At 38.9% G+C, this 18,628-nt stretch overlaps 2 protein-coding genes across 19 annotated transcripts in view; one reads left to right on the top strand and one right to left on the bottom strand.

Moving 5' to 3' along the window:
• LOC105422678 (uncharacterized) overlaps positions 1–18,628 on the top strand; it is a 194,671-nt gene that overhangs the window by 29,661 nt on the left and 146,382 nt on the right. For 11 of the 16 annotated variants that reach the window (XR_016141120.1, XR_016141119.1, XR_016141122.1 and 8 more), the window contains exon 3: positions 12,961–13,038. Coding sequence is in view for 5 of the 16 variants with exons in the window: in XM_089083985.1 (XP_088940111.1) it covers positions 12,961–13,038 (78 nt within the window). In the remaining 11 variants the exon portion in view is untranslated. Of the gene's footprint in view, positions 1–8,101; positions 8,328–12,651; positions 12,777–12,960; positions 13,039–18,628 lie in introns of those variants that run through there. The other 5 variants (XR_016141127.1, XR_016141124.1, XR_016141129.1 and 2 more) reach the window with 2 other exon arrangements.
• The window catches only part of Hr4 (nuclear hormone receptor 4), a 176,800-nt gene that overhangs the window by 46,954 nt on the left and 111,218 nt on the right, over positions 1–18,628 (bottom strand). The window contains exon 1 of one of the 3 annotated variants that reach the window (XM_089083951.1): positions 12,326–12,673. The exons of the other annotated variants lie outside the window; for them this stretch is intronic. The gene's annotated coding sequence lies outside the window, so the exon portion shown is untranslated. Of the gene's footprint in view, positions 1–12,325; positions 12,674–18,628 lie in introns of those variants that run through there. 3 annotated transcript variants of the gene reach the window in all.

Raw genomic sequence — 18,628 nt, 5'->3', positions numbered from 1 at the left:
AGGATGGGAAGTATGATAAATTTTTACATACTTACATCCCTTTTGTACTTCTACAGAAAAGATGTAAGATGAATTGGCTATCCAAATGTATTTTCCAAAATTTAAACTATTTAAATCAACATTTAAAATTTATTTAAAGTATTTCAAATTTATAATATTTATAATAAATTTTATCTAAATATTAATTTAGGTTATTCATTTATTCAATCCTAATATTTTCAGTAACCAACAATCTCGCACGTATTTGAATCTGTTTTAGTTACAGATAACACAATAACTATTGTCATCAAATCTTATTTGAATAAATACTTTGTATATCGTGTATAAATAAGTGTGCTACGCGAATTTTGAGCATAGAGAGCTAAATTCCGAATATGGGAACAACATGCTCGCGCTCGTACTTTCGAATCAATTTTTTCTCATTGCGATTTCACTCTCGATGGCGCGACTCTTACGCGATAATCGAGCGTGCAACGTGTGTCCCCGTCCTCACGGAAGATGGTCCATTGTGACCGAGTGAAAGAGAGACACGCGCAGCCGGACCGTCGAGTGTTTCACTTTTAACCGATAAGAAAGTAACGAAAGTCGTCGATGAAAGTTTCGGGCTTGCCCTCGATGAGCGCGGAAAGCAGGAGGCAATGGTGGCGACCTAAATGGATGGACGGATATTTCTTTGAAAGTAAAAGTAAAAGAACCGAACTTTATGCTATCTCGTCATTACTTCGACAAATCGTCTTTGTATGTCAATTTTTTTGCATCAGGATTTTTGATCTCAAGATTACTACATCATTGCGAAATTAATAATATAGCACAGCTATATTATTGCGATATAATTTTTTTTAAATAATTCATATATGCATATAATTTGGTTCATAATTACTACTGCATCATGTATTGTGATCGTTGCGCTTTTAATCGCCATTTAATTAGAGAGAATTTATTCTAGAGCATGATAAATATTCTTTCTTTTTCCCTCTCTTTTCGTTTCTTTGCTCTTCCTCGCACTGCACCGATCGTACAGATACCGGTTTTTTGGCGAAATGATACCATCTTACAGGAAGATCGAACTCGGTGAAAACCGTGTCCTTCGAGGAACAGGGTTACATTACGTCACACACGTGCGGATCTTTATTGCCGTGCAATTCGTGCGAATATATGTGGCTCCGGGTGCCATGAGATGGGTGCGTGAAATTCTCGGAGGTGGAATTTGCACATGTGAACCAATCAAGTATTAAATCAGGCACCAATCGTGTATTTTTTTATGAACACAAGTAGTATTTTATCAATTTTTTATGAAATTTTAAATTGGTTTGTTTCATTCTAAGATTAAACATTTATGAGATGTTCCCATTATATAACGATTAATAAAAAAATGATGAATACTATATGTGGACGTCACATATAATAATTGCATAAAAATGAAAAATCAATCATTATTTCAGAAGATAATTTTTTTCAAGGATTTTCGCCGAAACCTGTTTCCAATATGACATTACTACGCAGATGCGTAGAATCTTTTAAATATTCTTTACTATCTATTGTTAGTTCTAAAAAAAATTATACAAAAGATTATTATTTTGATATTATTTTATTATTTTTAAATATAATTTGTTTTGAGGTATTTTAGGCTTGAATCGATCTAGATTAGATTTTGAATATTTTTTAACTGTATGTGACGTCATAATTTTCTTTATCTGCATCCTTGTATGTTTTCATCAAATATAACAAAATCCAGTTATTTATCGCGCTAATTAGAAATTTTATTTATTATCCGACTATTCGTCGTATTTCTTTACATTTAGAATTCTGATATTAAAACTAGTTTTCGAAAGATTGATATGGGAAATTGTAAACCTCGCAACAACTACTTTTTCACTATTCAAGGTATAAATGTTGAAGGTAAATGATTACTGTCGCATCCAAAATTTCTTGTTGTGACAGAGTCACGACAATCTCGACTCGCGAGCAAAGTGAAATTCACGTTAAAATACACGGGAAAAGCTCGCAGAAATTTCGAAATGAAGCGAGACAGAGTTGTCGCGTGGATATCGACAGTACGGCGAGAAAATTGATTTTCCGTCGACAGGCGGAAACTCACGGACGGGATTTTCCGAGAATTTTCCTAGAGCGTGTCCTAGAAGGATGAAGCGTGGAGTCGGTGCATTCGTACGTGGCGGTGTGGGCAGTGCTGCAGTCGTTCGTACCAGCACACGCTGTGAGCGGTCGGCCATGGCATACTTACTAATGTCAATCACACCGGCAGGCATGCACCGCTAACGTGTGTGCTTATGTACGTGTGCCTGCGCGCGCTTACGGTGTTCCGCGGCTTCATTTGTGGATTTTTTAATCGGTTTGTAAAGAGATTCTTTTCTCATAAATGAGAAAACCGATACGTGAAGAAAGTGGTAACGTAAAATTTTCCTCGTTCTTAAGATTGAAATAATCTTTCAAACTTTTATTAGGATACACGAAAAAGAAGTCAGAAATAAATGAATTTCCCTCCGTTTGCTGGAAATTTAATAAGCCGCGAAAGGCTTTTCATAATTGAGAGATGATGACTGATATCCGTTTATAATTGGAAAATGATTGATATTCCGATATTGGAGACAAAGTAAAGAAATGCTAGAGAAATATTTTCGCTGGGTATTTTTTGTGCTGCTCAAAGCGCGCAGGCCGCGAAGATGAGACTCGATCGCGATCGAATCCCACAGCCTTTTGGCCTTTAACCTTCGCAATTTCCTCGACCATCGATACCTTGGATAGTGAAGTTGCGAGCAGTGTAGCTCTGAACTTGAATGCCTCTGCGAACGGCGGCGTTCGCGGGTCGCGCGCGAGGAATTGAAAGGCGTTTCTCGGGATCGGTGTCGACCGTGATCAATAAATAAAAGGTGCCGCTGGCCGCGAGATCTCTGAAAAATCACCAGTCATTATCTCCTGCGCGCTCTCCGAGAATGTTCTCGATCTCTATCCGCGATAAGAACTCGAGCGGTTACGGTGTCGTGCAGCTGTGATTGTCGATAGGGTTGCTTGTTAGCGTTGCTCGTTAAGATATGATTGACGCGGTAGCTGGATAAACGGCGTGCAAACAAAAATTTCGCTTCGAAGAGGAAAAATGGACGTGAAGTTTCGAGTTTGAGTTGACCTGAAAATTTTAAATATGACAAAATTCATCTTTATTAAGCGGACACAAACGTCGCATTGTATAATTAACATATGACATATTATTCTTGCATATAATATATTATTTTTAACCTTATTTTAAATTGCAACAATATCTATGACACACAGAATGCGTACATTCGTCTAATATTTGGCAAACAGTCGTTAAATTTAAGGACGCTTTCAAGAAGGACGCGCGATTTTCGTAAATATTTCTGAATGTGTTAATAACTTCAAAATTCAGACCTGTTGTAGTTTGAATATAAATTATAGCGCCTTCGATGGTTTGCGTAATATGAATGGGCGCGCGCAAGGTTTCTCCATCACGGAGAAGCTGCGATTTCCAGAAGATCGCAGCCGATACATCACTCTCTCGTTCACGTTGACATTCGGTAGCACGACTGCTAGAAGCTGGCAGAGAATAGTCTGTCAACAAAACGGTCAGCCTCGAAAAACAGTAGTCGATAGGCGTGCGGAGGCCTGCTGCAAGTCTTCATTTTCGCGGACGAATCTATGAGCCAACAGCGTTTTCCGCATTGTTTTCCCAATGGCGCGCTATTTTTGCGCTCGTTCGCAGAAGCAAATATTATTCGCGGTCGTGATATATTAATGCGTGCGTAGAAAAATTTGTTGCCTAGTCTCAGCGCCAAGAACATTGCCTATGCTAAATATAAACACAGACACTGATGTAATAGTATTATAAAATTTGTCATTTAGCAATATGAATTATTTGATTTATTATTTTGTTGTGAAATATTGTATTAAATATTTAATATTTCGCTATTGAAGAATAGGACTTCTGTCTTTGCAGAGTTGCATCGTTTTCGCAAAATGTAGCGCAACAAGTCTTGTTGCGTGCACCAATGATATTAATCGCGTTGAATCATTTGTGTGTGTATCTTGGCGTATGATTAGCACGCACAATTCATGTAATTTAAGTGATGTAATTAAGTGTTTATTCTGTAAATATCATAAATACAGATTGCGGTTTTATAAACTGCTGCGTTTAAGTCTGACACAATAAAAGTCATTTAAATTTACCATTTCTTGTTGTTTCCGTACAAAAACCAATATAATTTGTAGCTTTTGAGTATCAAACAAGTATTGACAAAATCTCGTAGAAATCTAAGATCAGAAATATATAAGATTAGTAATGTCAGTATCCTTTAATATTTTATAAACATTTTTATAAATGAGACCACTAGAGATTCGTTTGTTTATCGGGTTTTTGGAGTGAGTGAGTTTCATAGTTTTTCTTGAGCTTAAAGCTGGCTGCTGCTAATATCATGTTGCAATGATGATTTCTCGCGAGAGCTCTTTGAAGCTGTAAGGCCACAGAATGTCCATGAGAATCGACCTCAACATCACGAAGTGTCGACATTGCGAGTCGCCGAGCGTTAGCTATACATTATCCGCGATAAACAATCATCTTTATGGTAGGTCTTATGATTTCGTTGGTCATAATAACATACGCTCGATAAAATCGATGCTTTCTTTGCGAACTTATCGCTAATAATAATTTTATGTAACAGGCACGAAACGTGCATTGCACGATTCCTTTAATACAGCGTTAGTACTGTAATATCTTGTTCGATTCTTATACTATATAAAATAACACAATTGAATATATACGATGTTCCTTGTATGTTTTTTATACATCTATCTTTTATACATCTATACAATAACACAAGTGTTTTTGGATTTATAAATGATTGAATATTTAGGACGTTTTATAAATAATGATTTAATTAGAAAGAATGAATAAGTGATATAATTTTATTTTTCATTTCACAGTAATAAAGCAGAAAATATCTTAAAAATCTAGAACAGAAGTTACAATTGAAGATATGCGTATTGCAAATGTAAATTAATGACTTTTTTCATCGGGGCTTATCAGCGAATTACGACATATCAATGAATTGTAAATTGATAGCATCCATATTTATACTCTTCTTTCGGCGCCTTGCTGAGAAAGAGATCGCGAAAAAGGCTAATGTTGACCATATCGGGTAATGATTTCACTTTTCAGATGCAATATGAACGACAAATTCTCACAATCCAATAGCAAATTGGCGGTCGCAACTGAAATATTCTCGAGAGTCGCTTTTTTAGTTAGCCATGACAGCGCGTTTGCCAATAATGCGATTATCGTATGATGCACTTCTCGTGAGTCATAAAATCTCCTCGATACACCGATGCAACGATTCACGAACCAGCAGTGTCATGCACCTTCTGAGAGCGCGTTTCTCTCACCTTTTTTTTTCACGACGAACGCGTATTCGGATACCGGTATTCCTTGCTGCACGTGTCAGGGTCAAATGACGTCATCGGGGATTCTCGTGATGGTATTTGTCGTAATTCGTGATTTTGTCGATCGTTCACGATCCTGTTGATTCGGAAAGAAGAATGTCACTTCCGTGAAGGAATTAGTCGAAAGATTATCTTTTAATCAATTTTGTCTCTATATTCGTGTCTAATTAACAACCGGAATATAAAAGATATAAAAGAGGCATCATCAGATAATTTTTTTTTTTCTTAAAATAGCATAGCTGATTTGTGTCTTCGTAGAAATATAAAAATACGGATATATGAATATATTGCAAAATGTGCGATTTAATAAGAATTTATTTTGCATTTCTAATTTTATAATAAACTTATTTTATAATAAAAAACTGTCCCTTACATCACTTTTCTGCTTACAGCCATCTGTGCCATTTTCCTTATATCACAGCGTATTCTCAACGTATCAGTGTATATTCGATGTATCAATGGCAAACACTGTTACTTATGTCATGATATTTTTCCAACACGACGGCGCCGATAGTCAACGTCACGTTCGTCTATATCTCGTTCCGAAACGGAAGCTTTCGGAATTAAATAAGTGCTCATAAGTGGTACTTCTGAGAAAAATAAATTTATATTTTTTACATTTTTTTTAATTAACTTATTACTTCAGTTGCTTTCTATAATATTGAATTAAGAATTATTTTACATTGTTTACCGAGATTATAATTATAAGATCGTTGAAAATTTGTTTTATTTTTGTGAGCAAAAATGTTATTAATTATAAGAATTCTTGGATGAAGCTCAATTAAGATCCAGTATTAAATTACTGTCTGATATGTTGTTAAATTTACCTATCTGTAATAGACTATATTTAATATCTGGTATCAAAGTAATCTCGTTAAATTGCCCAATGATAAACAAATTTTAATCGCAAAATTAAACAGTATAAGCGAATATTAAACTTTAATGCTAAAGTCTCAAATTAGATACTCGATTTGTTTGGTAAAAAAAAATTGACTATGTAAACAAAAGACTGATTTAATACTAAACTCCCCCTTTTCCACACGAGAAAGTATACATAAACATTAGGCTTAGAAAAAGCGCGGCGTATCTCGAAATTAAGCACGAGATTAAGAAACGCTCTGGAAAATTGTAGAAACTTTACGTGCGAGTCGGTATGTGCTTCGCGTGTGCGCGCGCACACACACACACACACACACACACACACACACACGCGCGCGCGCGTGCACTCGTTGCATTCGCGATTACTGGCGAGTGTATATTTAGTTTTAGATTGGCATAGGTCGAGGCGCGAGGAGGAGAAGAATCCGCTGAATCGTTATCTGTTTTCTACGCACGTGGCCTCCATAGGTCGGGATCTAGCCGGTTATAATCGGCGACGCGATTATTAGACTGGCTGAGACCAAGTGGAAATTGCGACGGCGACGTCGCGTTTTCGGGGTCAGAGCCTCGCGCTCCCAAAACGATCGGCCACGCCGTTGCCCGCGCGGGTGACGAGCTTTTCCGGCTTGCAGTAGCTTAACGCGACAGGCTGTTTATTTTATCGGGTAGTCGACGCGTATGCACTTTGTTGCGAACGTTACCGTTCGCTCCCGTTCTTTCTCAGTGTTACGAACCGAAGTACGTCTTTGTTGCGTCTCGCTGCGGATTTTCTTTGTCTATTCTCAGATGTGATTATTATGAACGAAATCAGACTGCGATTGCTGTGCAATTCGGTATAATTTTAGCAATTATAATTTATAAAGTTATTTATCATCGACTCATAGGATAATTATTATGATGATATTATATACAGTATTGACATGTTTAATTAAATTTTATTTTTCCGACTTTGCCATTTTCCTGCAGATAACACTTTGAAATGTATGCGATTGCGGAGACAGTATTCTAGAAATGATAATACATCTTATGGTATAATCATTACTTTTAGACATTTCCTCTTTATTAGATTACGATCTGCGAATCTGCACGCTTAGCTACCTCAGTTGAAATTTTAGCTCTTAGTTCGTTAAGTAGGTCAAAGGTCAGACGGTTCATAACTAAAATTTCAGTTTTCTGACGTAGCGATGTGTATTCTGTGCCAGAGAATCCCAAAATGTTTGAAAGAAACAGAAAAGAAAAAAAAGAGAAGAGAGTTATTCTAGTCTTGCGTATTTTAACCCCTTCTTACGATATAAACACATAAGAGTAACGATATGAGAGATTAGAATAACAAATAAATCTACAACAGGACATTAGATGCAATAAATTTAACAAAATTACACAATTTATTAATTCTGATCATTTATATCGTATGTTTATAATATGCAATAAGTAAATTAATTAAAACCGATTAATATACGTGATTTAGATACCAAACAGTTCGTCACACTTTAAATTAAACCTCCATTGCTCCAAGTATCCTTCTTATATCTATTTTGCAGAAATAGGGACGGAATTATTTTGCGAATTCTGTGAAGAATGTCGATTGTAGAATCGATTATAGCCACTTGGTCTCAACAATCGTCAATTAAACGGCCATGATAGATTTTCCCAACGATACGATCCGCTCTCGTCGCGGCGCTGACGACGATCCGCATCGGGATCCTCGACAAGAATCGGTCGTGGTTAATAATTGTGTTCGTGTGCGAGATCGCGTGTTACGCGAGTGGCCGGTGATGGTGCGCGCTCTACGCACGTAGAGCGTCATGCATTCGTGCCGTAGTAACGTTTGCGTTTCGACCTATCCCAACCTCCGTCATCGGGAGAGGGCGAACGCCCAACGTGGATGAGAGGGAGATTGGACTAGGCTGAGAACGTCGGCCTGCGCTCATCCGCCAGAACTGACCGATTTTTCAGACGCCGCCGTCTTTTGTAAACTAGTAAGTCTCGTGACGGTCGATATTCATTTCTCTTCAATTACACGTAGCGGTCAGTTTTGCAGCAACTGCAAATTACAAGAATAATTTTTTTGGATCTCCGTGTTTGAAGAGGTATTCTTAAAAAGCCAGATGCAGATCGAAAAAAAGGGTGAAGAAAAGATAAATTATAGAGTATTATAATTTAAATATAACTGAGAAAGGTGTTTCCACACGAAAAAGTAGTCTGTGAAGTAAAAAATTTAATTATCATTAATTTATATATAATTTTGTTAATAATTTCAATATTATTAAATGAAATTTGACTGAAACTTTTTGTACTGTGCGCTTGGTTTTTAATTTAAAATACAAGATAAAGTGGAAGTAATGTAACAAAGAGTATAAATGCGTATCGGGATAATTTATATTTTAGGAAATATATTTCATCTTCTCATAAGAATGTACAAAATTAAAATTTTATCAAGGATTATTTGATCTCTTTTAATTGAAGAGATTAATTATTAATTGAATTTCTATTAAACGTTTTGCGTTTCTATTAAACTAACAAGCGTGCAGTGCATTTTTTGCTATAAAAATATTAAATTGTTTTTATATTTATATAATCCATATAGTGACATTTGAGAATGATACATTTGATGTCTTTTTCGGTCGTGTCAGATATATCTACGACGACAGCCAAAGATTGCGTTATTTGTGTATCCTAATTAGAGATATAGACCTTCAATTCAACATCCGGCTATATGCGTTGCGAGCTACGTGCCAAATACAATTCGACTTATCCGATGTTTCATACCATTGTAAATTGGACATATAAATAGCAATCCTATGATAAACAAGTGGTTCAATAAATGTTCCAAATGTAGCATTCAAATGTAGAATTCTCTCTTCAATTTTTCAAAAGAGAGAGAGAGAGAGAGAGAGAGAGAGAGAGAGAGAGAGAGAGAAAAGAAAATCGAATAATATTTCTGCAAAAAAACAACTTTGAAAATTATTCATCTTCTTTCTTTTTCAAACTGCACTAAAAATAATTTCTAACGCGATTTTGCTTTTAATATAATTTAGAAACTTCTCTCTCTTTCTCTCTCTCTCTCTCTCTCTCTCTTTTCATGAACTTTTTATGAAAAATTATTTCTTCTTGGATTGATAGAGAATATTTTTGAAATTAACATACAAGGAATATATAATTCATAAGAAAGAGAAGAAATATTAATTTACAACTAGTGTGTTTTATGATAAATACTATACGTTTGCATCAGTGTCGACGCGTCTCGGGTATGTGCGATACGCGCGTATCATGGTCACCGAGAAATTACAAACCGCGAGTGAAGTCAGTCTGGATTAGAACCGCCATGGACTATGGCGCGCTCATCCGCCAGAATAAACTTCAAGTTTGCATAATACACGGTTCTCGTGCTTCATACGTGCATCGTTCTTATCGCGCGCCGTTCTCAATCCATCCAATTTAACGTGACGGTAAATTAAAACAGATGGTTTCTCCCAACATTCTAATTAACATTTGTATCATATTGCAACTATGTATCGTAATCGCCAAGTTTCTCAATCCATATATTATTTGAAAACCCGATCATATCTATTAAGAAGAAATTATTTCGTTTCTAGTTTGTCGGTATGTATTATTTTTGCTCGACAAAAGTTAACAGAGGAAAAATTTCAGAAAATTAATTTGTGTTATATATGATCATGATTATACACAATACAAATTAATCTTTACTTCTGAAATTTTTTTCTCCGGCGATTTCTATGAAGATTGATTCCATCAAATTATTTAATTGTTTGTGAATATAGAGGTGTATGAAATAAATGACTTTTTTTTATTTATCTCCCATTATTTGTTTAGAGCCACGCATATAAAAGTATTTATATTTTTAACGCAAGCTAATGTTTTATTCATTAACTAGCGATATAATTAATACCTTGTACTAGTTATTGTGTAACGGTTTATTTTTAATAAAGATCTGTATATAAAAAAGCGCGTATAATTGATAGAAAATATCAACTATATAATAAAAAAAAATGAATAATAATGATAACTAAGCAAGTTATCATTTTAAATGTAATGATGAAACATATCGACAAAAAGCACATAATGTGATACGCAAATTGATTTATGCTTTGAAAACTACTCGCCTCAAGGCTGTTCGCACGCCTGACTTCATTTCATTCGCGTTTAGCAAACATCAAGAGAAATACAAGTACAACGTTGCGAATTACATATAAACGAAGAGTATCGAGAGTGTAAGCATTTTAAGCAGTTAATTAAGTGTCACAATATATTCTCAATATTTACGTTTACTGCTTTAAATATTTTCAACTTATTACGTCTTTTTTATCTTGTGTATCTTTTGTGATTTCTTCCACTTCCGGTCTTGCTGCCTTAAGCGATGATCAATTTACAATCTCCTATAAACTCTATTGGTTTTTTTCGATAAACCATACGGGATCAAATGATATGACCGTGATAAATCGATGATAAAAGATTGATTTAGGATCGCCACGAGAAATCTACAATTGGATACGTTACGTATACACATGGTCGTCTTCATTGTAGACATTCTCATGCCTTTTAATGGCCTCGCCAAGGTTAACAGAATTCGTTAAAAAACAATATCTCTCTCTCTCTCTCTCTCTCTCTCTCTCTCTCTCTCTCTCTACGACCACGTATCTTCAACGCTTGCTTGCATCAGCATCCTCGTGTGCTTACCCACGAGTTTCTCTCTTCCTGATTATGACAAGGTAAAGCGTTAGTATTCAAGCGGATACTGATTTGGACCTCGTCCTTCGTCTCAGTTTGTCATACTAATTCACACAAATTTCCGTCTGCCGGAAGAAATCATAATCAGTGGCGACCTAGACCTTTCGGCGTTAGGCGTATACGTCATCCGCGATTTGCATTCGATTAACGCCCATTTTTTTCGCATGCGCGAAAACTCTCTCTCGTTTCATCAATGACACGCAATTTGTTTACGTACTACTTGTTTACGTACTACTATATGTATTTTGTTCAATTAAACATTGTTTCCCGCAGGGATGACTGTTCTGCACAATCATTTAGCACTCCCATAGATTCGAGCTCGATAAATTGCGGACACTTACATTTATATATCATATACACTTATATGCACATTCTTTGTGAAGATAATAATAAACATTTGAGGAAAAGTGGAAACAAAATAGGATCTAAATTAGAGAAGAAGAACGAGGCATATGTGCATGTCTGATATGGAATAAAATAGTGGAAGTTAAACTCATATTATATCTCTTAATTTAAAAAATTGAAGCGTTAATGTGATACATAAACAATGGACGAAATCCTTAATTTGTGATTCGCGGAGAGATTATATTAACAAGATTGTGATTTATTAATATGGCGAATTCTTTTCTTTTTTTGACTGCGAAAATATTTCTCATTGAAATAAAATAAATTTTTAGGAGTGTATTCGTTACTTTATATTTTATACTTCATATGTATGTATCTATGATTTCGCATAATCCTTATGAGTTCCTGCGGAACAACGAGTTGTTATTCCGTTAATTTTATAGCCATTCGATATAAAGCCAAATGAAATATTTTGTATATGTAATATACGTTTTATTACAAATCACAAAGTAAAATAATATGATCATTTACGTAATGATAGCTGTAGTATCATTAACACGTTAAACGCCGAATTCCAATTAACTTTGCAACATTTGTCACGTTGCAGAAGCGAAGCTATTTTACAAATATTATTCATTACCTCGTTTAATTGGCTCTCTAATGGTGACTCATATAATTCCGTAAATATTGCCTGCCTATACAGTTTACATGTATATCATAATGACGAGTCGCTGATAACCTCCAGTAATATCCAGAACATCGAATTTTATCTACGTTCAACGTCTATTATTCTACACGCGATATCCTTATCACTTCTATTCTGGGATACCCTTAGGTGCGCGAAGCGCCTCGGCATTGTTACAACTTACAACTTACGACTTACATCTTTTTCCGCTTAAGACATCCGAGGTATGAAAATCGTAGCTGTGAGTGCGTGCCTCCACGAAATTCGCCACCGACGAGGGGTATCGTCGGGATGAGCACGTGGTCACCGTAATATCGATGACGAACTACCGGCGACTGGTATCGCCGGTATCAGAGAGAGCCGGTGGTCCGCGTCTCGTCGCCACGGGTTCTGGTACCACGCGCGCACACCAACACGCACAGATTCACCTCTCGCGACCGCACTGGACGTCTCAGTCGGAAACGCGTCTCCGCCGCCTGGTCCGTTTTCTCAGGCACTTGCACGCGCACTTGTTCCTCATTTGTCCGATACTTCCGCCACCCTCGCAGCCGCCGCCGCCGCCGCCGCCGCCGCCGCTGTCGCTCCGCCGCTCCGCCGTTAATTTTACGAGTCACTAGGAACACGATCACCTCTCGTGGTGTTCACCGAGGCGAGTCTCTTATCTCGTTAATTACTCGAAAAACTAGGTTACCGGTGAAACGTTACGTCTAATGATATTAGAAGCGAAAATAAAAAAAATAAAATAGAAGTTAGACATTAGACAATAACTGCGTTGGACGTGTAAGCTATATCGAGATCTGTAAATAATTTATAAATAATTCTTTTTTCCCCAGACGCTTTGGACGATCTCGTCTAGACGGAGCGAGTGGAACGGGCACTGGGCACGTGCCCGAGGTATATCGGATATATCGGTAAGTAGGTTATCTTTTGTCTCATTAATAATAGCAATAGCTCGTCTATTATGTCGCTTGTTCTCGGCTTTCCGGTTCCTACGCGTCACGAACCGACGATAACGGTTTCGTGGTCGGTCCGCCCCCCATTCGAGTTTTTCTTCGCGGTCTCTTCGCGGAGCTACGTTCGCAACTCGCGAGAGTGCTATCGCGGTTTCGTGGGAAGGCTTCGTCGTACCGATGATCCGTCGATGACTCTCCTCCACGACGTCGATCCGACTTTTACTCCGACAACCTTTGCGTACATTCGTCGTTATTTATCCTTTCGATCAGCGATCATCGACTGCGATCGTTCTTCTGCGATCGAAAACGAAGATCGTCATAATCTTGAGCTCGCACTTGGCGCGAGCGCGTCTCCGATCAATGCGGAATGCAGAGCCGGGCACGCACTCGATCTATCGTCCCTATCGTCCCAACCGATATCGAGCCTACTCATGTAGATAACGCCTTTAATTCACACATTACATTAATGTTATCTCCGATTACCACGTGATGAGTCTCCTTTGCGGATTAGTAATACTGCACGATCATTCAGTGCGATTCTACCATTGTCGCCACTCTGAAGAGTAGCTAACGTTCTTCGTGAATCATTCGTAATTTCTTTGCTAAAGATCTAGTTTTAAGTATTCCTGAAGGATTCGTCTACAAACAGTGATCGTCCCGATAAAAAAGATGATGAACTTTCAAGTGACGGATCGGATTCTCGAAGATCAAGTTAGTCTTATCACTTGATTTCCTCTTTTCTTCTTTTTTCAGATTTCTTTTTGAGATTTCTTGCAATTGCGATTAATATACGCGTGTGAAGCGTCCTCCGCTATGTGTGTATGTCCGTGTGTATGGACCAAGATGGCAGTCACAATTGAACGGTGGATATGTAACACAATCACTTTTCTTTCTCTTTTATTTTACGCGCCGTTCGTTTAGCGTTAGAAGAAATTCAATACCAAAACTGCGGCTGCTCGTAGACAGTTTCCGAAATTGTTTTTTTTTTTTTGAACACCAGAAAAATAATTAAAATCGTGGCTCGGTTTCACGATAGTCGCGAATTTCGATGCCGAGCTAATCTATCCCTCTTCTCGTAAGTATACAGATCGGCCGTGATTGATTTGGATCAGTTCTTCTTCGTCTTCTTCTCTCCAAAAATGGCAGTGTCTCGTTAAATTCGGAAACGGCAGTGTATCGTGTCGCGAACAGTGAGCTCGGATTCGTCACCGAGGTGTCTTCCGGCCTCTTCTTTCGTTGGACTCGCGCGCCGTTTCGGAGACACGCGGCCCGTCGCGCATGCCCGACCCGGAAAGGACGCGTGTGACTTTGGCCGTGGTCGTCGAGCTTATTCGCGGGGGAGAAGAAATCACAACGGCGGGCAAGGCGAGAGCTTTTGATCGGCGCGCTTAGGTTGCCCCGCCGTTAATTGGCAGTGTTTCTGTTTCGAGATCGCGGTGGAGATGGCGGTGGATCGGCGTGACTGGTGCGCGTCTGGACGTCGTCATCCGCCGCCGATTTAACGATGTGCAGAGGGATTAGGTCGCGCACCGTTCTAGTTAGTCCGCGATAATCTAAATGCACATGGCGTGGCGTTCTTTGACCGGCTGAGGTTTACGTAAATGGTAGGGAAAGAGAATGAGAGGAAGATGCACGCCGTAGAAACTTGAGGGACGGAGAAAGAAAGAGACGGGCAGAATCGCGGCGTTGAATATTCTCGCTCGATTCGGCACTTCCGGTTCGAGAGTTCGCGTACTTTCTCTCCTCGGCGGCACGGGCGAACTGACACGACGCGAGCGTTTTCCTGCCGAACGAATCGGCGATCGATCGATCGATCGGTTCCGCCAGTCTCTACTTCAAATCAAAATCCAAAATCTCAATCTGCGAGAAAAGCGCGTTGTCCGTTGTCGATCTTCGGCTCTTCGACCGATTGTCAACGATCGAACAATCGACATTCGCCCAGCGTGGATCAGCAAACTGCGTTCCCGCGCGCGCGCGCGCGCGCGGAATTCTCTCCGAATTTAATGATCGGCCTCGTTAGAATGCTGCGGGACGACGATCGCGATCGTCGAGGGCAACGTCTGCAGCCGATAATTCTAGAAATGTCCGAGTGCGGGCTTCGATTTCTCGCGCCGCCACCACACCGCCTCCTCGTCAAAATCAGCAGCGATTTAAACAGACTCTTCCTTGCGCCACCTCGTGCACCACCTCCTACTTGGCCGACCTTCCGAACTGACGCGCGGCACTCCGTGACCTCTGCGGAAAAAGTGGAGCGAGGGATTCGGCCGGGTCGGTGTGCGGACGTCACACTCGGGTGGCGCGCCGAAACCGGGCGGCAGGTTGTCGTAGGTCACACACGCGCACATACACGTACGCACACAGGCCACATGCACACGCGGACGGGTAGACCGTCTGCCCGCTGCCTTTTGCGGGTCCGACTGCTTCCGGTTCCTCTTTTTCTCTCTCTCCCTCTTTCCCTCTTTTCCTTTCTCCCTTTTCCTCTCGATGCATGTACACACGTGGGGATTCACACGGTGAGATCGAGCGTGCGCGAGGATGTCGCGAATCGAGATTTCGCGCGGTCGATACCGATTGCCGTCGCCACCGCGTTGTCCGTCACCAGCACCAAGTCGTTCACCACCAAGATCCGTCTCGCGGGGTTGAGGCGCGCTCTCTCGGCTCCCTCGGTACGATCCGACGATCGCGCGGCGCGTCTTCTTCGTCCTCGTCGCCGTCGGGCCGCGTGCGTGCGTCGCCGCGGGGACGCGTCGTCTGTACGCGTGTGCGTTGCGTGCGTGTGTACGCGCGTGGACGCGCGTGAGCATGAAACTTTTGTCACCGCCGTCGTGCCGAGAGGAGGTATAAAATCGCCGAGTGTGTGTGCCGAGCTTCGAGTTGGCTTCGACAAAGTAGGGCGACGACTGGGACAGCGGCCACGGGCACCGGCGCTGCCTCGCTCGCGCTCACCGACGACGAGCGAGAACCCGCGGCGCGCCGTGCGGTGGAGGAGCCGTGGAAGTGGAAGAGAGAACCCTCCTCGTAAAACGACAGCAACCGCGCTGCGCTCTACGTTCTCCAGTAGGGGAACTTCTGATGCCGCGCCGCGCCGCGCCGCCGTTGCAACAAGCCACGCCGCCATCCACATCCGAGTCGAGCCGTTCGCATCGTGACTCTCTCTATCACGCTATTCACGCGCGCGAAATAGAAAAGAGCGTCGCGAGGCGTCTTGGGCGAGAAATAACTCCGATGAATACATTTTATTTGGACAATAAATAACAATTTTATCCAAACGTGCAGGAATGAAATGTAGTAGTGGGCAACGTGGGATATTTCTTATAGCGTTGACTGGATATCCTATTCGATATACGATATCTCAAAATGTGGGAGATTTAGATCAACAATAAATTAAAAAATTCTTCACAAAATTCATCTGAAAATCTATAGATTCTTTAAATTAATTTTTATCTATCGACAAAAACTTGATCATATATTGCAATTTTATTGAAATTTTCTAAGAGATATTTATCAATATTTGTCATTTGATCTCGTAAAATACGCTTCAACGACGCGACCTTCCCCCTTCGCAGTAATGCGGATGATGCTCCATTTTCGCGGTCAGCTGATTGGTACTCTCTCGGTTATCGAGCCGTTCGATAAGGCTGCGAAATATTTTGTTGAAATATTTCGGACATCTTCTCTGACAGCAGGAGAATCATCAGGAGGATATTCTGTTCTATAAACTGGATAATATTTTGTTTACTTAACAATTATTGTTTTTATATACACTCGAAATCAATCCTTTCGAGGAATTTTAGTAATTTGTTTCGAAATAGATTTAAAATAATAACGCAACGTTCTCGTATATAAATAATATAGAATAGAAAATGGTCATACAATTGACATTACTACTGCGATATTAAAGATATTTTATTCAACATATTTCAGTGCACCAATTCAATTTAATGACACTAAAACTTTATTTGACATTTTAATGGTAATGGCAATTCTACGCGTGAAATACAATTCTATGTGCATACTTTATCGTCAATAAAATTTTTAATATCGCATCTTTATACCGTTTACACGGCGACTAAAAGAATCTTACATATGATATATAATATTTTAATTTTATATGTACAAAATTATTGTATTATATGGCAAAATTAGTCGATGTTGCGATGAGCAAAGTATTAATTATCGTGAGTGTTAAAAAATACGAGTATTTGCAATTATTTTTATTGTTCGTCAACATCAGTCGAATGTACAATAATTATCATAGTCAAAATTTCGTTTTGATTATAATTAATTTCATTTTCATATAATTATATTATTTATTAATTATATTTGGAAAGTATAAATATTTTATTGCACCTCTTTGATTTGCGCCTTCAGTCTTGCCAATTTTTTTTCTCCGCAGTCAGTGGGCATAAAAGGTTTATCTAAAACAAGGACTTGGTCCTTGTCCGAAATCAAAAGAGAAAGGAAACTCGCGCTCGCAAGTGATACCTCCGTGACAACTATTCCGCGCGCATTCTTGTTATATTTTTTTAGTATCTAGGCCACGGTATTCGATAACCGAGGCACTTTCACCGCTCGAATCACATTTCGTCCACGCGTGCTCTTCGTGTATTTTTTTTCTCGCGGCACGTGTCTCCATATGCAATACCTCTTGATCTTGATTTTTCCAATCAATTCGTTGCGCAAGAATGCCATTGAATTTATATTTGCCCTTGTCTCAAAAGCAGTCCATTGAAATTTCACCTCCGGGTATTGTGCACGCGCATTTAGCCGCGCATCGCGTAGCAGTGCAGTGATCTGTTTGCTGCCATCTTTATGGAGCGAAGTCGTGTTCTAGAATAGCATAGGTCGACACAGAATAGCATACAAAGCGTACGCATGCATACTAGCAAAGCTAGATATATCGCTCCGGTAGCATGATAGCATTCTTTTCTATGAATATTTCTTAAAAGATAAAAATATTGTTTCTTTAACCAGCATAAATGACATCACGTATGGTATGTATCATATAATGTGTCATTAAAGTATTTTAGCACTAGCTTTTTTGACGAATTCGTTGCTTTTTGGAAATAGAATAAGCGATTTGAGTATCCAAAATTTGCCTTATCAAACTATGGTTATCTTATTCTCGAAACGTTACATTAATGCTTATCATATGTTATTTAATAACATATGTTTAAATAACTTTAAAATATTCACATAAAGTTTGAATCGTAAAAGTCTCTCTTTAATATTTAAATAATTAAGTTCCCGAGAAACCTTTTGTGAATTCCAATTATAAAAATCAAATTACTAAAAGATAAGATAATGCACGGATATATTTCTCATAAATTAGATTTGCAATTAATTCTTGTGCCATTCATAATTGTCAGTTACTACATTAATTCCACTGTAGATATCCCGAAAAGATAATATTATATTATAATATCATTGAAGCTATTAACTTTTGCGCATTTATAAATTTAAGTATAATTCTCTTAAATAGTAGTCTAGATTATTTGGTGAATGAGAAAATGAATAATCAATAGATTGTTTAAATAACATTTTATGT

Source organism: Pogonomyrmex barbatus, unplaced genomic scaffold, assembly GCF_055798465.1.
Source record: "Pogonomyrmex barbatus isolate J1 unplaced genomic scaffold, ASM5579846v1 scaffold8, whole genome shotgun sequence".
NCBI lineage: Eukaryota > Metazoa > Arthropoda > Insecta > Hymenoptera > Formicidae > Pogonomyrmex > Pogonomyrmex barbatus.
This window is presented reverse-complemented; position numbering and strand designations above follow the sequence as displayed.